Raw genomic sequence first — 23841 nt, 5'->3', positions numbered from 1 at the left:
TTTTGACAAAGATATATTAGCTGTATAAAGCAATATTAGATATAAGATAGTTTTAAAGCACAGTTTCTAAAAACTAGCTTGTCTTCTGTCCTAGCTGTTCTTGTAGAAATTGTTTCACTTCCTCATTAGGCCACAGTTGAAAATTATGTCTCATTCACAGTTACCTTCCACTATTCTTAGGACATGTGACTGAACTTGGCTATGTGATACAACTGGCACTCTCAGGGGGCAGAATTTAACCCCAAGACTCTGTAAATAGCAGTGAGATATTACAACTGTAGTTTTTGTTTCTGGAGAGTTTTAAGCTAATCCACATCTTATTAGAAAGAGACGTGTGTTTGTGTGTGTTTGCTTGCTTGCATTAGTCTATAAGATTGTTTTGTTTTGTTTGGTGCCTGTCCTTGAACTCAGGGCCTGGGCTCTGTCCCTGAGCTTTTTAGCTCAAAGCTAGCATTGTACCACTTGAGCTACAGTCTCACAGCTGGTGGCTCATGCCTATAATCCTAGCTACCCTGGAGTCTGAGATCTGAGGATAGTGGATCAAAGCCATCCGCAAAGTCTGAGACACTCTGATCTCCAATAAACCACTCAGAAAAAGCTGGAAATGACCCTGTAGCTCAAGTGGTAGTGTGTTAGCCTTGAGCAAAAGAAACTCAGGGACAGTGCCCAGGGCCCTGAGTTCAAGCCCCAGAACCAGAAAAGAAAAAAAAGAGAAAGGATTTTAATAAACTTCTAGCTTGAGATCTATCCTTCTGCCTCAGCCTCCTGAGTGATGGAACTACCATATCTGGTGAGGTGGGTAAATTTAACTCAACTTGTAAGTGAGTGAACTTGTAGTTCTTCTACAACTTGTAGTTGAGTCAACTTGTACTTGTAACTATGAAGTCTGTGCATAATAATTGAAACTTAGAATTTTGGTTGGTGAGTGTGGGACTATAAGTTACTTCCAAATACAAAAGGAAGAAAACTTAGTTGTTAACAAACTGCAGTATTGCAGAAATTGAATATAGAATTTTATCCTCTTCTGAATGTGAAAGGTGCTGCCGTGCATGTAAGCATTTTAAATAAGTTGTTGCCTCTCTTGACAGCTCTGTGTTCTTGATTTGAGACAGTGTTGGCAAGAAATCTTTGTTAGTAGCAGAATAATTGGCAGTTACTATGCTTCAATAGCATAGAGTTATTATAGCCAGATGCTAGTGGCTTATACCTGTAATTCTAGGTACTCTGGAGGTTGAAATCTGAGGAATGCAGCTCAAAGCTAGCCAGGGCAGAAAAGTCCATGAGACTCATCTCCAATTAACTGCTAGAAAACTGGTGGCTCAAAAACTGCAGCTCAAAGTGGTAGAGCTCAAGGCCAGTGACCAGGCTCTGCGTTCAAGCCCCAGGACCAACAACAATAAGAAGTGTGACTACAAACTTCTCTGAAGCTTAATAACTATCCTGCTTTTACAAAACGGCTAGTACTATACATGCCATAGCTTTGTTTCTCGTCACCTTATAACATATTTGAAGGGTATGTAAGCTGTCAGATAGTCCAGCATTACTAATGGAGTGCTGGAGACATCAAAGCCAGGTATCAAAAGCCCAGCTACATTTTGTGTGCCTGTGAAATTTCTTTGGCAGCAACTAGCATACTCCATCTGTAAAACTGTCTCATGCTGGTAGCAGAAGAGCCACACTTCATCTTTATCCTGATCTCATTATAACCCTCCATTTGGTGAAATATTTTCACTTTACTTCACTGTAATAATGTAAGAGGCCCCAACAATCTAGACTAGTTGGTCTAGTTGATTAGATGCATGTAAACAGTATCTCAGGTCACAGGTGTTATCTTTGTAGAAACACATTAACTCCTTACAGGCAGGAAGCCAAGGTTCCGAAGTCTAAGTGATCTGGCTGAAACAGAACAAGGTACTTACTGTTCAGAAGTTTATTCCTAATTGACCTTTGCTGAAGTAAAGTTGGAAATTTTGTGTACGTTATCTTCCCATTCCAATCCTGTTTTGCCTTTTGTGGTTCCTATAATTGGCATTTTCCAGTCATCCAGCTCAGAATCATCCTTGACAATGTAATGGGTTTCTTTTTTGTTGTTGTTGTGTATTTGTTCGTTTTGACACAGTCTTGCTATGTATTCCAATTGTAGTCCTCCCTGCCTGAAGTCCAAGTGTTGGGAGTATCCATGTGCATGCTGCTAGCCATCCTTAACTCTTCACATTCTTCTTTCCCACATGTACTGGTCCTTGCCTCCTCAGTTCCTTGTCATCTTCTGTCTCATGTTTAGTTCTATAATTGCAAACAAGTAAGCATAAAACAATAAATTCTAATCAACAACTATGCTAATTAATACCTACAAATGAGTGCCAATCTCTTGCCTTCCCTCTGCTCTTCCCATCCTCCTTGCCAATAATCTTAACAGCCCTCTATACCACTGCTGTTTGACCTTGTAAAAGGCAAACCTGAATCTTACTGAATATCCACTGGTGATTCTTACTGCCACCAAATCGAGTCTAACCTCTTAATCCAGAATCCAAAGCTCGCTCTTATCTGATCTTAGCCAGCCTCTCCAGTCTAGTCTTGGCCCTTATCACCTCCTTTCTGGACACACACACCTGACCTCCCACATGAGCTGCATGTGCGTCTCACACACTGTCCTCATGCCTGGTTAGCTTTTGCACACAGCTGTCACCCTCTGTCCACCTGTGTTGGCCTGTTTCCCATTGTCTGCCTGTGAGGAACTGAACTTGGCCCACATTTCCTGAACTGTAGGCTACCAGCTTTTCTGACCGCTCTCCCAGAAGCCTCTCTGCTTCTGAGTTGTCCCTGGACCACCGTTGTGCCATACCTCACGTTGCCCCTCGGGTTGTTGGCTCCACTAGGAAGATGCTCTGGCACCATTCCCTTTCATCCTCTTTTCCTGAGTTCAGCCTAGTACTGAATCTGTGGATCTACTTAAGATTATGATGATTTTTAGGAAAAAATGGTCACACTTGCTTTTTGGTTTCAAATGCCTTAAAAAAAATAGAATTGCCCAATGTGATTATATTAAACCCAAGAGCCATTCATATATCTGATAAAGAAATGATATACTTACAGATTTGTTTCATGTAATGCCTTTTTCTTTGATGGATTTGATTCTCTTCCCACAATGTTTTATCATTGCTGTTTAGTATCTGGACTGTGTGTAGGAGAATCATATGTGGGGCATTCTTTCTGACTTAGTGTGTGTTGGTGTTCTATGCTATGATAATTTATTATTGTTAGAAAATGTTGGCTTAGCCGGGTGCTGGTGGCTCATACCTGTAATTCTATCTACTCAGAAGGCTGAAATCTGAGGATCACAGTTCAAAGCCAGCCTGGGCAGGAAAGTCTGTGAGACTCTTATCTCCAATTAACCACCAGAAAAACTGGAAGTGACACTGTGGCTCAAGTGGTAGAGTGCTAGCCTCAAGCTGAAGAGCTCAGGGACAGTGCCCAGGCCCAGAGTTCAAGCCCTATGACAGATTAAAAAAAAAAAAAACCAACAAAAAAAGTTGGCTTAATTATGTGTGAAGATATTTGTTGAATGAGAGAACCATTGCTATAAAACATCTAATAAGCTACGAGAATGGCTATGCTTTTCATAAAATAATTTTCAAAAAATAATTTTGTGCCTGGATTGTGTGTGTGCGCGCACGCACCAGTCTTGGAATTTGAACTCAGTCTGGGCACTGTCCCTGAGCTTTTTTGCTCAAGGCTGACCTTCAACCATTTAGGCTACATCTCTTCTTCAGCTTTTTGTTGGTTAACTGGAGATAAGAATCTTACAGACTTTCTACCTCAGACTAGCTTTGAACTGCCATCCTCAGATCTCAGCCTCCTGAGTAGCTACACAGGTGTGAGCCACTGGTGCCCAGCCTTCATTCTCTTTTTAAGTTGAGAAGTCTATTGTTTTGAATGGACTAGATGTGTTATCATAGTGTTTTACTTCCAGAGGCTCTGGTGAGTCAGGAATCTCACGTGGGTATAGCTGGAGAAGTTTCAGATGACTGGACAGTGGAAAATTGCTGGCCAGAAGGAAGCATTTACTTCCAGTTGTGGGATACTTTCCATTCAATCACTACTCTGTACTAGTGTTTGAACTCTGGGTCTCTCTGTCTTCAGTCTTTCAAACAGGTACTCTCTACTCTGAAACATGCTTCCAGCTCCTTCCTTCAAGTGTGTATCTGGATTCTTATAATATGTAGTGATATGTTTGTTTGGGAAAGTATATAAAACCAGCATTATTAATAATTCTGCAGTGCAAGTTATTTTTATTTCATAGTGTAACTCCACAACCTGTTTACAATATTCCTCCCCACCCCCCCCCGATTCATGATAGGATTAATATCTTTGATATAACAATTACTGGGCACTGGTGGCTCACACCTGTAATCCTAGCTACTCAGACTGAAATCTGAGCATCATGGCTCAAACAAACTAGCCCACGGAAAGAAAATCTGTGAGACTCTTATTTCCAATTAGCGACCAAAAAGCTGAAAGTAGAGCTGTGGCTCAAGTAATAGAGCTGCTAGCCTTCAACGAAAAAGAAAAGCTTAGTCACAGCACCCAGACCTGAGTTCAAGCCCCAGAACCATCACACACACACTCACATTGATTGATTTCACTGCTTGATATTTAGCCACTCTTACTAAATAGTGGCTATCTACCCTGTTTTGGCCATCTCTCTGTAGGAGATGTCCTTGTGAAGATTGGGTTCTCAACTTCCAGGATTATCCTTTCACAGTGACAACTTTATTTCCCCCAGTCTTACTCTAAGACTGTTTCTCACATTCAGTTTTCACATATTCTTTTACCCTTTATCTGCTTTTGTACCCCTGTACCTTAATCTGAGATCCTAAACTTGGTCAATTCATGACCTGACCCCTCTCACATTGCCTACCCTAGTTTCTTGGTCTCATATAGCCTGTTGAGAAGGTCTCCTCCAATGCTCAACAGCTCCCTTGGTCCTTAGTGAAGTTCTTGGAAAGCTCTTTAATCTTGTACTTCTACATAATCCTTTACTACTATATTGTTCTCTACCTAAAATTTTCACTGCTCCTACAATTCTTCTTTTACACAAACGTTATCTTGGATTGGTTAAGCCTTTTATTTTTCTGACCTTTATCAGCCTCTGTGCACGAGTAACAAAAATCTGTTCTTTCTTCATCCTCTCATTCTCTGAATGGTGAATGTAGATAAGCAGATGTACTGCTGCTTTGTTTTTGCATTGTTAGGCGTCCTCTCTTTTGAAGACCCTGGAAAACAGATTACATCTATTTAATTCATTGCCTAATTCATCCTACAATCTATTACCACACAGAATGACTCATAACTTTTTCTGATAATAGGAAACAATGGTTTGATAAAGAAGAGTGGTGGATGTTGAACATTTGGCAAGTGTATTGCTGCACACATTTACAGTGATGCCGATTGTGGAGGAAAAAGCTCTTGGCTTTGGATATTTAAAGCTTTCCCCCACTTAAAAAAATGCCAGGTGGTAAAATTAATCTTTTAAAAAGATAATTTAGTGTTTTTAAAGTTTGTTAGCTTATCTGTCAAGTCTAGAAAAGTATATTGAAAATCAAATACAGCCAAAACAGTACTTGAGTACATCTATCCAAAGAACAGTTGATTGTACTAAATTAGAATTTGTCATAGAAAATTCATAATACCCAAAGGCCTAAAATGTACACAGAATGTAGCAGAAAAAACCCTGCATTTCTCATGCAAATCATTATCTGTGAAGTTTCAGTAATACAAGCCTATGCAGAAATTGGTAGAGTGATGTCCAGAATAAATCATGACACATAAAAGCAAAAATCATTTGCTGCATATGCATGTTATAATATCTGCTGTTTCAAAAACTCCTTAAAGGAAATACTGAGAATTGGTTAAATCATAATTGGGGGCAGTTACTAGGGAATGAGCTTAAAAGAGGAAAATATGTTTAGAAATGTTAAATGGTCTTACAAGGGGAAAATATTTTTTTCTCTTTGCAGTTACAACATCAGATTCTCCTAAAATTAAATGAAAATTGATAGGAAGATTAATTTAGGCATAATGGTTCTGGTTGTCAGAATTTCCTTTTAATCTTTTTAAAGAAACATTTCCCCTTTAATTATATATTACTAGGCACTGTAAATCATTTTGAGTCTGTATTCAAATTATTTCTTTCCTTAATTTTTAAAATTTGTGTCTTATGAACTTAACAGAATAACAGGTTTCATCATTCCTTTTTTTCATTGTATATATAACACACTTTGATCATATTCTAATATTTTTCTCCATCCCCTATCTCTTTTGCAGTCTCCCTATTCATGCTTTTCAAAATACGATTTAAAACTACATTTTATTGCTTTATTCCTATCTCATGCTTAATTAAAACTATTCATTTTTAAAACGACATCCTAGTTAGTACGTTTCTAAACAATGGCGGTTATTGGAAATCTTCAGATATTTTAAAGGAGCATACTGATTCTTTTTACAAGTAATGTGCTTTTTGTCACCATTGTCTGGGTATTTTATGATTTTTTTTTTAATGTTTTCTGAGAGAAGTTTCAAACAAAAAGACAAAAAGTATAATGAACATTTTGCCAGTTACTTGAAATAATGAATGGTTGAAATATTTCAAACATTAGATAATCCATTAAAAAGGAAACACATTATATTTCAACCATGCTTTATAAGCTAATTGTGTAAATGAGTATTTCTTACAGTGGCTTGTTATGGGCTGGCTCAGTAACAGCAGACTGTAACAGAAATGACAAAAATGTTCTCATAGTTGATTCTCATAATAATACAGACTTGTTTTACTTCATGTTTGGCCAACACTTCTATCACAGGGTAAAATGTTGATGTTGGTGGATTAACAGTATGGGCTTTATCTGGATATTTTTCTTTTTTTTTTTTTACCAAGTTTTTATCAGACAATATTGTATGTTCCTATAATGGTGCAGATGACTGGTGTCTTGGAAAAGTTATCTTGTGTGGGTGGGGGAGAGGGGGATCTTTGTTTCTCTGGGCTCTAATAGCTTCATTCTCAGTCTGACTCCCTGATTGGCTGGTGCTAGGACTTGGTGCCTTCCACTGGGGAGAGGAAGGTAGGGTTAAGTTGATGGGCTTAGGCCAGTGACGAAACGAATTAACATCAACATTACCGTTAGTCCACCACCTGGACATTTTGGTGGGAATGTGATGCTGGGGAAATAACCCGTAATGCCCTTTATTTGGGCTTGAACTCAGGGCCTGGGTGCTCTCCCTGAGCTTTTGTATGTCCAATATGGTATTTATTTAGATACTTTGTTCAGCAGTATTTTTCTTGGCTCTTTTCAGAGGACAAGAGTTTTGGGCGGATTTTAATGCCATGAATGTGTATGAAACAACTGAATTTGACCAACTACGGAGGCTGTCCACACCATCTTCCAGTAATTTCAACTCTATTTACCACACATTTTGGAAATACTTCTGTAGAGACCACTTTGGATGGAGAGAGTATCCTGAGGTGTTTACATATTTTTTTTCATTAAATATTTCCTCTCCCTCTTACTCTCTTTCCTTTGCTCCCATTCTCCCTCTCTTTCTCTTCTCCCTCTCCCCCACTCCCTCTTCTTTCTCTCTTCCTCCCTCCCTCCCTCTCTCCCTACCTCCCTCCCTTCTTCCCTCCTTTCCTCCCCCCCCCCCCATTCTGGGTTTGGACTCAGGACCTTGTGTTCTTACTCAGCCTTTTAGCTTTTAGCTTTTGAGTGAATCTCTTGTCACTTGAACCATACCTTCAGTTCCTCTCCCATTTTTGAGAATGGATTTCTTCTCATGAATCTTGAAATTCAAAAACTGTTATCTGAGAACTAATTCTTCCTCCAGAATCTTACACTGTAAAGATGAAGACCTAGATTTGGAGCCATCTCTGGGATAATTTTTTGAATATATTTTTTATTGTTATTATGAAGGTATTGTACAGAGGGTTACCATTTCATAAGTTAGGTACATTTCTTTGGGATAATTTTAATGAGATGAGAACTAGTAGCTTTTGTCTTTATCTACCCTTGGCTTCTGGAGACTAGGTCATGTGTTGTACTTGCCATTTTCAGAAGCCTAATGGAAGCATTCATTCTTCAATTCTGGAAACAGTACTTGGGAAGGTTTATGAACTAAGCTATGGTTAGACTAGTCATTTAGAATTTGTCGTCAGTGATGATGTATTCTGCCTTAGAATGACAATCCCAAGTCAGGTTAAACACGTTGAAATAGACTTTAGAGATTAATTTCACATTCTAATAATCTACTTTCTTTAATTTGATTAAGTTAATTTCCAGCATACAAAAAGGGAGAACTGACTGACTTTGGAGTTTTGGTTTTTTTTTTTTAAAGATACTCAAAATAGCATGACTGTTAGCAGTAACTATTATTGTTCTTTTTTTCATTTATTTTTTGCCAGTCCTGGGCTGGGCATTGGACTCAGGACCTGAGTGCTATCCCTAGCTTCTTTTTGCTCAAGGCCAACACTCTGCCACTTGAGCCACAGCACCAGTTTGGGCATTTTCTATTTATGTGGTGCTAAGGAATTGAACCCAGGGCTTCATGCATGCAAGGCAAGCACTTTACTGCTAAGCCATATTTTCAGCCCTTAGCAGTAACTACTATAAAACAAAAGATTGAACTTAACATTTCTGACTTTCAAGTAACCACTAATATTTCCATTCCAAACAGAAAAAGCTGTTTAAAGTGTATTCTCAGAATACTTGGATGTTATCCCTGTTTTTCCTCTAAGATATATCTCACTTTTGGAACTTTTTTTTTTTTTTTTGCACTTTATATTTATTTTTGGTATCCCTGGGGTTTGAACTCAGGTCCTTGTGTATGTTAGCAGTGGAGTACCACTGCTGAGCATACCTCCAGCCTCTGCACTCTGTACGTTAGCTTTAGTCCTCATTCTGAAAATTTCCTTAAGAAACAGGAAACACACATACCCTGTGAGACATTGCTAGGGTTACAAGTAGAGTAGTATAGTGGGTCTTAGCTGCCTGTTTCATGAGGAGATTTATCTAACTCCTCTGAGCCAGAAGTACTTTTCCATTCTGCCTCAGGGATTCTAGGTATACCAAGAATCTGACTTGACTTTATTAACTCCTTTGCTGTGGAGCAATGAGGAAAACTCCTTTTGCCTTTAGTTACATTTTCCTATTTCATACTGATTATTAACTTGATTTTTTTGGTCTTTTGTTTCTTCCTGTTTTCTGCTCCATAGTCAGTTGTTCGATTGATTGAAGAAGCCAACTCTCGGGGTCTGAAAGAGGTCCGATTCATGATGTGGAACAACCACTACATCCTTCATAACTCATTCTTCAGGAGAGAAATAAAGAAGAGACCACATTTCCGCTCATGCTTTATACTGCTTCCTTACTTAAAGTAAGTGTCCTCTCGCTTAATGTAAATGCGCTACTGAATGCAGGAGAGGAAAATCGTTTCAATTAAGAGAGCTGTCTTGGTTATTGCTACCAGAATATGAATAACTTGCAACAATTAATCCAATACAAAAAAAGTGAACCTCTTGTTGGTTTTTGAACTGAAAAGCAGAACATAGTGTTTTTCCACAATTAAAAGTAACTTGAGATGAGGCACCAAATTTGCCTTTGTTTCGGAGTATTCCAATTCTCTTCCATAGATAACCCTGCCAGGGCATCACTACCTGCAAAGCAGGTCTACATTTTTTTCTTCCATTAGAATTAGAATCAAAGGAGGAAAAATGCCTTTTCAAATAATTTGCATTCTTATTTGTTAGGTTAGCATATCTTCTTGTGATAGTAACTAAGATCATCTGTTGTATTTCCAAAGAATAAAATTTCTTAATAAAAGAGTAAGGCTGAACTTGGTCTTCAATTGCAGCTTAATCTCTCTTCTGTCTTCCCCAAGTTCCACCCTGTCTTTCCCTCTCCAAAGAACCTCTTCATAGCCCCAAAAGCTAAGGCAGATTATCATCACCAGGGCCATCTTGGAATGTTAGGGTCTTGAGCTTGATTTTTCAGTGAGACCAAGTTTACTGATTTTATCAACTTGTCTATTATAATAATAGTTGGTCTATTCTACCAGTTTTTGCAGCAAAGATACCATTTTTATATTCCTATTTCAAAATCAAACTTCACCAAATGATTCTCTTAATCTGATTCTGAGATTGCAAGAACATTAAAAACAAACAACTAATCCCTGAAATGGTCATATTCCAAAGAAATTTAGAAATACCCATTGGCTTCGGTTAAGTGTTTGCTTTCTTTCTTCCAAGTTCAAATGTAAAAATCTTTTCCTTGTAAGGTTTTGTTCTTTAATTGAAATTAATAAAAGTGTCATTCCTGGGATTTCACTCGCACAGCTGGGGTCCATGTCATTGTGTGGTAGCCAGAACACACCGTCCTCCTGGTGAGACTGAACTCATTAGTGAGACCAGCATCTTGGCGGGGCTGCTGAGCTAGGCAGGCAGGTGTCGCTTCTTTGTTCCCACACAAACATTCTTTCAAGTGCTGTGTTGTTGGGGAAAAAGCTTGCTTTGATTCTCAAACAAGTCTAGGAAATTTGCACGTATTATACAAAGTGATAGGGTTCTTTGGGATATTTCCATATAGGCATCTAATGTACTTGTTAATAGCACCCCATCTATTACTTTCTTATGCCATCCTCTTCTGTGCCAGTCATATTCTCTCCACTTCTTTCCGCGTCCTCCTCCTAGCTTCTCTCCTCAAATAATCTTCCTTTATCTTCATGCTTTTTTAAAGACCTAAATTCTGCTTATGATTTAGAAAAATGTAATATTTGTCTTTCTCTGTCTTATTTCACTTGATAATCTCAGTTCCATCCGCTTTCAGGACATAATTTATTCTTTATGGCTAAGTAATAGTCCATGGTGACTATATGCCACATTTACCCATTCATTGGTTGATAGATACCTAGGCTGATTCTGTAGCTTGGCTGTTATGAATAGTACTATAATAAACATGGGTGTGCAATATCTCTATTTTGTGCTGATTCAACATTCCTTTGGATATTTGCCCAAGATGGTATAGCAGGAGCATATGATAGTTCTATCTTGAGTTTTTTAAAATAAGGATTTGTTTTATTAGAATAAAGTGGGGAAAAAAGGAAGAGAGAAAGACATCTCCCTACTCCCTATGAAGGAAAAGGAGACATTTTAGTGCAGTATTACAAGAGTTTTGAACTTACACCTTGTGCTTGCTACTACAGTGGCACTACACTGCTTGAGCTCTTCCTCTGCTCTTCCTTTCTTTGGCAGTTATTTTGAAGATAGAATCTTGTGAACTTTTTCTGTTCAGTTTGGCAGCAAACCCCTTAATCTTGCAGATTGCAACCTCTTGAGTAACAAGGATTAGTGTAAGCCACTGGCTTCTGTCTGTGTGTGTGTGTGTGCATGCACGTGCGCACGCACTGGTACTAGAACCTGAACTCAAGACCCAAATGTGCTGTTTTTATTTCACTCCAGGCTGGTGTTCTATTACTTCTGGCTTGCAAGTATGTGGCCCTGAGTTCAAGTACCAGTAACCTCCAAATCTCCCACCAAAATTTGTGCCTTCCATAGTGGCTGCTTTGTTTTACATTCCCACTGACAGTGTAAAAGGACCAGTGTCCTCTCGTCACCCCACCTCCTCGCCAGCATGTCATTGTTTTCTTGATAATAGATAGCCTGTCTGACGAGGTGAAGTGGAATTTCAGTATTTTGTAAAAATGTAAACTTTTAAAATAAACAGCCCTATTCTTTTTTAGTATTATCTTACAAGAAAACAAAAGAATAGTTTTCTCTTCCCTTTCAGATTTCTTTTTTGTTGTTGTTGGATTATGTGTTTTGTTTTTGTACTGCATTGAACCCGAGGTTTGAGCTTCACTCCTGTTACTTCGGTTTTTGTTTTAAGATGGAATCTCCTGCTATGTTTGCCCAGATTGGCTTGGACCTCAAATCCTTCTGCCTCCACTTTCTGAATAGCTGGCATTACAGGGAGCATGACTATGCCTGGATAAAAAACTTAGTCTCATTTGGAACAGTGATAATCAAATTAAAATAAAAGATGAGCAGGTCAGAGAGATTTGGCAGTAGCTACAGCAAGAAAAGAGCAGAAGGGGGCTGGGGATATGGCCTAGTGGTAGAGTGCTTGCCTCGTATACGTGAAGCCCTGGGTTCGATTCCTCAGCACCACATAGATAGAAAATGGCCAGAAGTGGCGCTGTGGCTCAAGTTGGCAGAGTGCTAGACTTGAGCACAAAGAAGCCAGGGACAGTGCTCAGGCCCTGAGTCCAAGAGCCAGGACTGGCAAAAAAAAAAAAAAAAGAAAAAAGAAAAAAGAAAAGAGCAGAGGAAGGGCAAGCGCCCCAGAGTGGATGGGAAGTGCAGCCATCTTGTCTGCCCTTGGGTCTGTAAAGTATTCGTGCTGACATAGTGGGAGGGAGAGCCTGCTTTCAAACTCCCAATTCAGAGTCCAATCCCTTAACCAGAAAGTTTTGTTTTGTCTTTTACATTTAAGTGTTACTTCTTTTTTGGTCTGAGACCAGGACTCGAACTTACTGTGTCTGATGCTTGCTTTTGCTTATTGGCTGGCTCTCCACTCCCTGAGCCATACCTTCAACCCCTTAAGTGTTATTAAGTGCAAAGGTTTAAAAAAACCAAAACAGGCATTCAAAAAGAAATGCACTTATTACCTGACCTATGTAACTGTAACTCCCCTGTACATCACCTTTACAATAAAAATAAAATTAAAAAATAGGTATGAGGGGCTGGGGATATGGCCTAGTCGCAAGAGAGCTTGCCTCGTATACATGAGGCCCTGGGTTCAATTCCCCAGCACCACATATACAGAAAACAGCCAGAAGTGGTGCTGTGGCTCAAGTGGCAGAGTGCTAGCCTTGAGCAAAAGGAAGCCAGGGACAGTGCTCAGGCCCTGAGTCCAAGGCCCAGGACTGGCCAAAAAAGGTATGAAAGTCCACAGCTATTCAGGACAGAAATGGCTTAAGAATTGGAAATGAGAGGTGAGAAGGTTGACTTAATGATTCCTGAATTTCCCATCAATTTGGCTGTTTTTAAGGTTTTCCCTGCTGCTGCTAATAAATAGATACATACATGTATACATACAGATACACACACACACACACACTATTATTTAACTTCACCTGATGTCGTGGTAGAGACAAGTCAGGTGCAGGGCTTGGGCATCCATTTCTTAAGAGCTGGAAGGACACTGATCTCATGCAGTCACTTCCTGGTCATGAGACTGAATCATAGGACTTCTTCCTCTCCCGTCCCTGCCCCCAGGATAAAATGAACTGAAGGAGGGAAGGTAATAACCCCAGCCAGGTCCTTGACTATAACGTTTGATCTGCTCCTGTAGAAAAGGCAATGTGAACCATACATCATGTCACTGGAGTAGTAGGAACTATTTGGCCTTCTCAGAAAATAAAGACATACTTGCTACTTTTGCTGAGGGGTGTGTGTGTGTGTGTGTGTGTGTGTGTGTGTGTGCATTTACATGTTGTATGTGTACATCTTTTTTAAGCCAATTGAAACTTGAATGTAGAAGCCCATCAGGCATATTTGTGCATGTGGGTTTTAGTTCAGCAAAGATGCTAACCACATGTAGAGTCTAATTTAACATCTCAGAATGAACAGGATTTATTTATCCCTACTCATTTTCAAGCATGTGTGAGTAACTATCAGATCACTATACTGGCCAGAAGACTGAAGAAACAGCACCACTCTAAATTTGTCCCTGAATTTCAAATACTTGGGGCTTGTCCAGTCACTCAACCTGAGGCACAACCAGGCAGGAATTAGATTGGGCAGTTGTGTCTCCATAGCTTTTTTGTTTTGTTTTGTTTTGCCAGTCGTAGAGCTTGAACTCAGGGCCTGAGCACTGTCCCTGGCTTCTTTTTGCTCAAGGCTAGCACTCTACACTTGAACCATAGCACCACTTCCTGCTTTTTCTATATAGGGTGGTGCTGGGGAATCAAACCCAGGGCTTCATGTAGACGAGGTGAACACTTTACCACTAGGCCATATTCCCAGCCCCCTCCATAGCCTTCCCCCCACCCTTTCTTTTTTTTTTTTTTTTTTTTTTTTTGGCCAGTCCTGGGCCTTGGACTCAGGGCCTGAGCACTGTCCCTGGCTTCTTCCCGCTCAAGGCTAGCACTCTGCCACTTGAGCCACAGCGCCGCTTCTGGCCATTTTCTGTATATGTGGTGCTGGGGAATCGAACCTAGGGCCTCGTGTATCTGAGGCAGGCACGCTTGCCACTAGGCTATATCCCCAGCCCCCACCCTTTCTTTTTTAATGTAGCACCAGCTTGCTTGCAAATCCTCTTGCCTCAGCCTCCCTGAGTGCTGGGGTTACAGGAATGCACCATCACACTTGGCTAGCCTTTAGTGTATAATAAGGGTCTGTTAAGAGTATGAAAACTGTAAAGGTCTGGTGGTAGTATTGTTAGCAGGAATCAGACACACCAGAGGAGTCTGGTCACCACTGGGATGGCTTTCTACCTTTTGATTTTTCTAGGTATAAATTATGAAGTACATAAAAAAGACAGCAATGTGAGTTTAGAAAATAGCTCCATAGGCCTAGATTCAAAATTAACTGCCTCTGCCCTTGACCAGCTAGCTGTACTAGGGCAATTAACTTTTCTGAGCCTTAGTTTATTTGTTAAGTAGGGGATTCAAGGCTGAGCGCAGTTAGCTCACATGTGTAGTCTTAGCTACCTGAGAGGTGGGAGGATTGCTGTCCGAAGCCAGCCTGGGGGTGGGGGGTGGGGAGAAAAAGCTTGAGGTCCTATCTGAACTAAAGCAAAAAGGGCAGACGCCGTGGCCCAAGTGGTAGAGCACTTATAAGGACAGGCCTTGAATTGTAACTCCAGTATTACCAGCAACCCTCCACCAAAGAAACTCAAAGCTGCTCCACATGGTGAAAGCTGTTAGGACAGTGACACGGATCACAGTATGTGTTGGTGCTGGGCGTGCTCTTTGGAGATGGGTTGCATGTTCACGCAGTTGTAACCTCTGTGTCACAAAGCTCCTTTGAAAACTGCAGTTTCTTAATCCATTCTGGCAGGCACCAGTGCTTCCTTGTGACCTTGTGCTGATGGATGTGAGAGTCCCCCGACCCTGGAATTAGGTCTCTGTCAGAATTTCCTTACTCTGCTCCTCACCGCTTTTTCTGTTGTGAGAATGCCTCAGAAATAGGATTTAGTCAGGCAGGAATGCGTGACAAGCTGCTGCTTAACTAAGTTCTTCCTTTCAGGTAATCTGGATTTCCAGGTCCAGTGAATGATAGTCATTCTGGTACCTAGAATTGCCCTTTTGGGGGGTTTGGAAAAAAATGGGCTCAACTCAGGGCCAGGTGGGTGTGTAGGCAAGAGCTGTACCCCTCAGCCATACCCCCTAGCAACTGATCCATCTTTTTTGGGGGGGGGGGACACGACAGGGCTTGTCTGGGCACTGTTTATTAGCTTTTACACACAAAGCTGACGTTCTGCCACTTGAGGCACAGCTCTACTTCTGTCTTTTTGCTGGTTAATTGGAGATGAGAGGTTTTTTTTGGTTGTTGTTGCCAGTCCTGGGACTTGAACTCAGGGCCTGAGCACTGTCCCTGGCTTCTTTTTGCTCAAGGCTAACACTCTTCCTCTTGAGCCACAGCGCCACTTCTGGCTTTTTGTGTGTATGTGGTGCTGAGGAATCGAACCCAGGGCTTCATGCATGCCAGGCAAGCACTCTACCACTCAGCCACATTCCCAGCCCCTGGAGATGAGAGTTGCATGGACTTTCCCTCTTGTGCTAGCTTTGAGCTTTAATTCTCAGAACGGATCCTCCTGCATCGCTAGGATTCTAGGCGTGAGCCACGTGCACCCCACTGTACTCCATCTTAATCACACCCAAAGCTATCAACTTGAATCCTGTTGGTGATTTGTGTTGTAATCCTAGAAGGTGAAGGAATCAACAGTTTTTCAGCTTTCAATGCCTGCCTCATGGTTTTTGTATTTTCTGTAGAAATGGAAGCAAGCTTTTATTATTTATTTATTTATTTTTAAATTTCACCCCCAACCTCCTTTTTCCACACTCCTTATCTTGCTTAATTTCCATCCCACACAGCCTTTAGTGTATGTTTTTCAGCCAAGTTTGGAGAAAGTGTGTATAAATTATCATTGCTCCCTTGAATCCAGGCTTCTTAAAGTATGTAGGCAAAAGAGGACTCTAGGAAGATTCAAAAGTGAAAATATTTATAATTTGGCTTTAGGTTGTTTGCCTATATATACTGCCTTACAGCAGTACATTCCAGAGTTTTCTGAGGGAGGAGCCAGAAAGAAGCTAGTACTAGCTTAGTCCATGGCTGCCTGGTGTTTATTTTCTAAGATTTTCTTTGGAATTCTTCAACAAGAATTTAAGCTGTACAGCTATCTCAGGCTGCCACTGTAGAGTACTGCATGGGTGAGGTGTACTTACTCTGAATGTTATAATAACGGTGTTACCTCTCCATTTTAGGACACTTGGTGGGGTTCCTGGCCAGGCCCCCTCGCCCCTCGAAGCAACTGCGTCATCACAGATCACCTGTCCAGATGGGGTCACCTCAGCCAACTTTTACCCAGAGACTTGGGTTTACATGCATCCCTCTCAGGACTTCATTCAAGTGCCTGTTTCTGCAGAAGACAAAAGTTACCGAATCATCTACAATCTTTTCCATAAAACTGTACCTGAATTTAAATACAGAATTTTGCAAATATTGAGGGTCCAAAACCAGTTTCTTTGGGAGAAATATAAAAGGTGAGTGAGATGTGGGCAGAGTTCAGGAGAGATTTTTTTATTAGAGCTAACGTCAAATGCACACAATAACAGACATGCATGTGTGGGAACTTGGAAGATGTAGAGCTAGAATTCGAACCCAAGTAGTTGGGCACAAGAAATGCTCTTAACCTCACTCTGCACTTCATAACTAATAACGAGGCCTCTCAGCAGTGAAGAGCCCTGAGAATTAGATGAGGACAATGAAATGGGAAAACTAGCCTTGAAGTGGAAGAGGAAGTGAGGAAGTAGGGGATGGAGAAGGAAGGAAGAAGGCTTCTCTGGAATGGAACATGTAGTCTGATCTTTGACACTAAGCATAGTGTGCCTTTGCTTGCTACTTCTTTATTTTCTCACCCTTGAAACTAGAAAGAAATACTGTGACTACACCTTGCTATTCAATTGATCTTTATTTCCTTCTTCTGACTTCCCTACCCACTCTTTGCATTAGGAAAAAGGAATATATGAACAGGAAAATGTTGGGCCGAGACAGAATAATAAATGAGAGACATTTGTTTCACGGGACATCCCAGGATGTGGTAGATGGCATCTGCAAGCACAACTTTGACCCTCGGGTGTGCGGAAAACACGCGACAATGTTTGGACAAGGCAGTTACTTTGCAAAGAAGGCGAGCTACTCTCATAACTTTTCAAAGAAGTCCTCCAAAGGAGTCCATTTCATGTTTCTGGCCAAAGTGCTGACTGGCAGGTACACCATGGGCAGCCATGGCATGAGGAGACCCCCTCCGGTCAACCCCGGCAGCGTCACCAGTGACCTGTACGACTCCTGTGTGGATAATTTTTTTGAGCCTCAGATTTTTGTCATTTTTAACGATGACCAGAGTTACCCTTATTTTGTTATCCAATATGAAGAAGTCGGTAACACTGTCTCCATTTGAAGAAAACCATCTTGGCCCTAAGTTATTTGGTGTGACCTCGATCCCGCCCGGCGTTGGCGGCAGGTGCGGGTGGCAGCAGCACTTGTCAGACCCATTCTCTACGTGCTAGAAAGTGTTGTTTTTTAAGAAAAGTTTTAAAGTGACCACTTATTCTTTATAATTACTAATTGTTAGTGTACTGGGTGTGGAAAAGAACTCAAGATTGCACACTTTCTTTCACACTGTACATAGGGGCAGCAGCGATATTAGAAGCATTTAGAAAAAAACCTGAACAGCCTAGCCAAGTAGTGGAAAGCTGCTGGGGTCTGTAGAAGTTTGCCATGCGGAGTAGTGGCTGTGAGCATTCTGTTTACTTACACTGAAGGGGACTGGCAGGAACTGACACGGCCCCTGCTCATTTCCTAGCCAAAGCATCCTTACGTTGGGGTACTGTAAGTTCGTGACATTCTAGTTGGTGGAAAGGAATTTATATTTCTGTCAGCAGGTCTGAAGTACATCGCCAGCCAGAGATCATTAGTGATCTGCAGAGTTTTCCTGAGAATTCAGAGTCCTGTTTAAAGGAAGTATTAAAAAAAAAAAAACTGAAATTTTGTTACCAACAGATTTTTTCATTAACAAGTTATATGAAACGGGACTCGTGTTAAACCTCAGCTTCAGAAAACTCATTATCTTCTTCCGTAATATGAAGAAGTTGGGCAGCTAATGTGCTTAAAGCCAGACTTGAGGATTAGAAGTGTTACTTTCTTTTGGGGTTCCAGATCTAGATCCCCTTGCTGATAGTTTTGGAGAAAGGAAGAAGACATTTACAGCCAAATTAAAAAGGTTTAGTACTGTATTTTATACAAAGTAGATTCTCAGAAGTATTTGTTGAGTTGAAGTGACTGTTAAAGGTGGTAGCTCCACCTCTCAGCCTGCTTTGCCAGAGGCAGCTGGGTTCCCTGGCTGGTCCTGTTCCTTACACTACTTTCTTCATAGAAACACATACTCGGAAGCTGTGCCACTAGCCCAGCTGGAGTCTGGTCAGGCAGATGTACCGCTACCTCGGTTCAGAGGTAGTGGCCACTAGGCACACTTCTATACTCACCCCAAGCAGAGCCAACACTGGGTTTACACAGTGCAAGTAGTTGTTCACAAAGGCGCAGCACAGAATTCCAGCAGATACCACCCGCTCCTGTGTTGTTTCATCACCCAGAACTTTTTGGGAACTTCTGTGTTGTTTGAAGCAAGAAAACTGAATAGTCTGTTTAAGGCACTTACCAGGGCTTCCACACAGATATTTATTTTGCCCTAGTTCATCCTGTTCGCTGCCTTTGGTGTGAAAAGGGGCAACTGTGGTAGTTGTTTTTCATTCAACTCTTAACTCGTAAACCAGTGATTCCCAGTCTTTTTCAAGTTAAAACACCTTACCATTGTTTATTTGATTTTATGAAAGTTGTTCCTTTTATTCTCCCTAAAAGAAACGAAAGCTTTATGACATATTTATTTTTTTAATAAAACTAAGCAAAAATAAAAGTTATGGCAGTTCTTTAGAACGTTGGGTTTTGTTTTATTTCCACTGAGCTGAATTCACTACACAGTGGATGGTCAGCAAACACCGGGTGGGTGAGTGGGTGGGTGTGTCTTTGGTTGGGTGGGTGGGTGGGTGGCTATGCAGTTGGATGGCTAGGTGGATGGACAGAGGGATGAGTAGATGAGTATCTTCCAGAAAATGCTGCTTAACCTTTTCTGCTCTGAGATTCCATATCAAGTACGTTAACTTGTGACTCTGAGTCACAGAAGAAGGAGTATTTTGTAAAGGTCACATGGATTTAAAACTTCCTAAAGACATTTGGTAGTTTTCTTCCTACTACCAGCACAGCACTTGATTTACACCATTTCAAAAGAAAGCTGTTGCTGACTCCTTTAAATTATGGGTAGAACAGAATTCTTGGAAGTGAGAGTCTGCAAACTGTTTGTTCCAATGCATTTAAATCCATACTCGGGAAGATTTTTATTTGTGCAAAGTTTATAAATACTGAATCCCTCATAAATCTGAAGCTCAACTGTCTTGTTACCTATAATTCATTATACAAAATAACCCTGAGGTAATGAACTAATACTCGCAGAAGGATTTTGTAACGCATTTCCAGTTTTTCTTTATTGGGATCCAATTGTGAATGTTCATTCTACATGGTACTTGCAAAGACTTACCCTACTCACATTGCCATCGCTGTAGAACACTTTAACAACTTGGGCCTTTCCACAACAAGTATGCCACACTCACAAATAAGTCACTCTCTTTCACATTATTAGATTTTCATTTCTCAAATGTGCCTTTATAAAAGAACAAGAGCCAACTGCTGGTGGCTTCACACCTATAATCAGAGCTATACAAGCAGCTAAGATCTGAGGGTCATGGCTCAAAGCGGCCTGGGCAAAGAATAAATAATGAAAAAAGACAATGATAGAAATGTTTGAACTCTGGATCATAAAATGCAAATAAAAACTATCCAGTGCTATATAAACAAATGGTAGCACTTATTTACAAACTAAAAGCCAGGTACATTTTCCCTAGGACAGTGTTAAGTTCTCAAGACATCCAGTTTATTGTTTTAAGTTCTGGTCCTGTAGGCAAGTTAAAGAAGTACGTACATTCCTAGTAGCAGTTGGCCATCTGCAACTGAATTATTAGATACTTCGGTGCAGTTAAGTTCTGTTAGGATGGTCTGGAATCCTGACATACTTCGAATGCTTGTTCACTCCAATTGCCTCAAGAATTTATCAACACAAACTTCATTCGTGTGAGATTAAAGTTCAGAAGTTACCATCTGACAGTTCTGCATAGACATCAAGTGTCTCTTAAAGAATATTGTAGGAGCAAATGAAGCAACACAAGATCAACAGATGACATTGATGAAACTTCAGCCATGGCCTACAAGTAATCTTAGACTGCAGGTAGCTACAGGGAGTGAGCTGAAGAGGGTAAAAAGCAGTGAAACATTCCATTTCTTTAACTTGGATTAACAGCCTCCTGTGATAATCTCAGAGGTTTCGTTAGGCTTGGGAACCACTGGACTGGACTATTTCTGACGCTTGGCCAGTCAGATGCCAAACTGTATTTGGCAGGTCCAGTGTTAGTGCAGTGCGGGTTTCACAGGAGCTAAGTACAGTTCACAGGGCCAAAGGGTACACAATGACAGGCCGCAGTGACAAGTTACTGTGCAGCCAGCAGTTTGACTCATGGATTTGGGAGCAGCAGTGATAAATTTGGGTCATGAACCTCGACTTTTCTGACAAAAATAAATCCCATTTGAAGGCTGTGCATTTCGTCTTTTTAAGGGCTTAGACTATCCAAGTAACATTGGTCTCAATGGCTTAGGCTAATTGTACCAGGTGTTTGTAAGCTTAATTTGTATGGCGCCACTTTGCATCCTTCCAAATGTACATTTCTACACACAGGACTACAGTTTTTTTTTCTAAACCTACGATTTTGTAGACGGTACTAGGTGAGTGGGACTGCAGATTTTGTGGATAATTGCTGTCATCAGAAAGCAGCGGCTTAGTCAAAAAGCGTGTCCAAGGAAGGTCTTTGCAAAAGTGATTGACTTGTAGACAAATTGGGATACAGAACCCAAAGCCCTTGGAACAGTGTGTGGTCCAGGTGGGCAATCAATCGGCTTTGATCCCATGCTGTTAAGAGTGGTACTGCAACAGCAAGAATAACAGTATAGTAAACTAAATATGGCCCCCCACAATGTCCACATTCTAACCCCAGAAGCTCGTCTGTGTGTTGTGTTCTATGGCAGAAGGGGCTTTGCATGTGTGATTAGATCATGGTGCCAGGGAGGTAACCTTGGTTTGTTTTCTGTTGGTCTAGTGTCATGCCTGGGACCCAGGAATTCCAAATGAAGGACATTTGGCTCAAGGTACTGGTGGGTGGGAAGTTCAAGATCAGGAGATTACATCCGCCTTGTGCTTTGTCATTGGGTGGAAAGGTGGAACGTCTACATGGAAGAAGGTCCAAACTGGTATTCCTATGAAATGAATCCATTCACAAGGGCTCGCTCTCGTGCCCCAAACACCTCTCGTGTCCCCTCCTGTACACTTGCCAACTTGAGGACAGGCCTCAACCTGTGTTCTGTTAGGAACAAACTATGTTCACTTTATAGCACGAATTGGTAACGTTCAGTAATACTATAACCACGGAGTGTTCATAAGAAAGACAGATCGGAGGGAGACTTGGAGATACTAGGCTGCTGGCACCAAACGTAGAGGTGGAGGCCCGTAGCCAAGGAATGCAGGTGGCTTCTAGAAGCAGAGTTGGCGCAGACTTGTGCCCTAGATTCCTACCAACACTGTGATTCTTACACTATATACCTGTGTGTTTACATTCACTAAGTGTGGTTTGTAATAGGACACGAATTAAGAACGCAACTGGAGAATCATCAGGAAACTGAGTACAAACTAATAATTTAAAAAGCACGTATATGTGAGCATTTCCCAGTGCTTATTGAAAGTTTAAAAGTTACGTGCAGTTTCAAGAACACCAGTGTTAGTTTAGCTCTGGAGTTTGCTATTAGGGCCTGCTGCTATCCATACTACGTACCACTGTTATTCTGTCTAGAAAGTTGAAGCCAGAAGTGAGCTTACTTGATCGGTTACTTGTGATGTGCCCCGGAATGGTTACAAAGCTTAGCCTCTAGCAGGGAGGAAAGCCGGAGCCTTTGGGAGGGCCAGGCCTTGTGGCAGGCATTATTGTGAAGGCCGGTGTTTCTGTTTCCCACTCGGGGACAGTTGCGGGTCAGTGCCACTTGAGCCGGCTCTGCCTCCACACTCGAACACCATCCAGCTGAAGGTGGCCCATCCCTGCTGTTCCTCAGAAACCTCCCATCCGGGGGCAGAGCCAGCGAGGCCAGCTGGCACCAGGAGTGGCCTTGGGAGGGGGGGTGGGGGGCGAGAGACGAAACACTCTTGACTTTGGAGTTCTCTACAGGAAGGCCGAGTGCCAAAGGGACCTTCTACCTAGGCTGGCGTGGAACCTTGATCCTCAGATCTCAGCCTCCTGAGTAGCTAGGATTACAAGCATGGGCTTACGAGCTCAGTTTAGTAAGCGATTTCTGCAATGGGATTGCGAGTAAATACTTGGGGCTTTGTAGTAAGTACATCATTTCTTTGTCCCTACTTAGCTCACAGCAGGTCTTCAGCCCTCATTTCCTGAAAGTCACCATGATGTCCAACTCCAGCTCTTGTGACTAGAAGCAGGCCTGGACCGATCTGGTTCGCAGACTCTTACTTCAGATGACATAATCCCAACTAAGCACAACACACCAGCCGGGAAATTGCCAGGAATCTCTCCTCTCCTGCCTTACATACTTGACACGCGCCCATCCACCTGACAGATCTAGTGAGCGTGCCAAGGTCACAAAAGTAAACAGCTAGGGAAACATCGCAGTCTTCACTGTTAACATAAAAGTGGATGGAAATGGAATTCCCGGGACCTGGTCCTTCCTTCCCTCACCGTTGCATGCACTCCACTCCTGAGATCCTGGCTGGGACCTGCCTGGTGCCGTCCTTCCTGCAAGAGAGCACGTCTATGATGGACGGTTGGCTGCCCCAAGGTCAGGTGCTAGAAGCGTGGACCACAATGTCACAGTGTAAGCAGGGGTAAGGCCTTGAGGAGACAGGGCCTACCGGGGCTCGGTTGGACAGATTAACACGAGTCCCGTGGGAGTGGGTTATGGCTCCCAGGAGTGAGTTCCTGCCAGAGAGTCATTACGCATGATGGAGCCCAGCTGTTTCCCTCTCTTTTCCCATATGATCTTTTCTGCACACCCGGTTTCCCGTGCCCTCAGCCACGTGGTAATCCAGCCGGAAAGAAGGCCCTTGGCAGAAGCTAAACCGATGAGCCAAGCCACAGATGAGCTAAGGAAATGTCCTTTCCTGATAACTGCACCAGCCTTGGGGATTCTGTTACAGCAACACACAGTGCGCCAAGATGAGTAGCGGAGTCCAGCTGTGGGCCGCCATGGTGAGGTCTGTCTCCAAGAGCGGACGAAGCCCAGGACAACACAGACGGTTCGGGCTGACGCTGATCAAGATGCATGGTACTCATAACCTGACTTGTGGAGTTGAA

The 23841-nt window shown here is 41.7% G+C and overlaps 1 protein-coding gene across 1 annotated transcript in view; it reads left to right on the top strand.

Annotated features, from left to right (window-relative positions):
* Window positions 1-19255, top strand: part of LOC125352036 (TCDD inducible poly(ADP-ribose) polymerase) — a 32313-nt gene extending 13058 nt beyond the window's left edge. The window contains exons 3-6 of the mRNA XM_048347220.1: window positions 7351-7519; window positions 9263-9423; window positions 16534-16812; window positions 17282-19255. Of these exons, the coding sequence (XP_048203177.1) occupies window positions 7351-7519; window positions 9263-9423; window positions 16534-16812; window positions 17282-17729 (1057 nt within the window). The 3' untranslated portion in view covers window positions 17730-19255. The remainder of the gene's footprint in view (window positions 1-7350; window positions 7520-9262; window positions 9424-16533; window positions 16813-17281) is intronic.
* Window positions 19256-23841: the final 4586 nt, after the last annotated feature.

Source organism: Perognathus longimembris, chromosome 5 (genome assembly GCF_023159225.1).
Source record: "Perognathus longimembris pacificus isolate PPM17 chromosome 5, ASM2315922v1, whole genome shotgun sequence".
In the NCBI taxonomy this organism is placed as follows: domain Eukaryota; kingdom Metazoa; phylum Chordata; class Mammalia; order Rodentia; family Heteromyidae; genus Perognathus; species Perognathus longimembris.
This window is presented reverse-complemented; position numbering and strand designations above follow the sequence as displayed.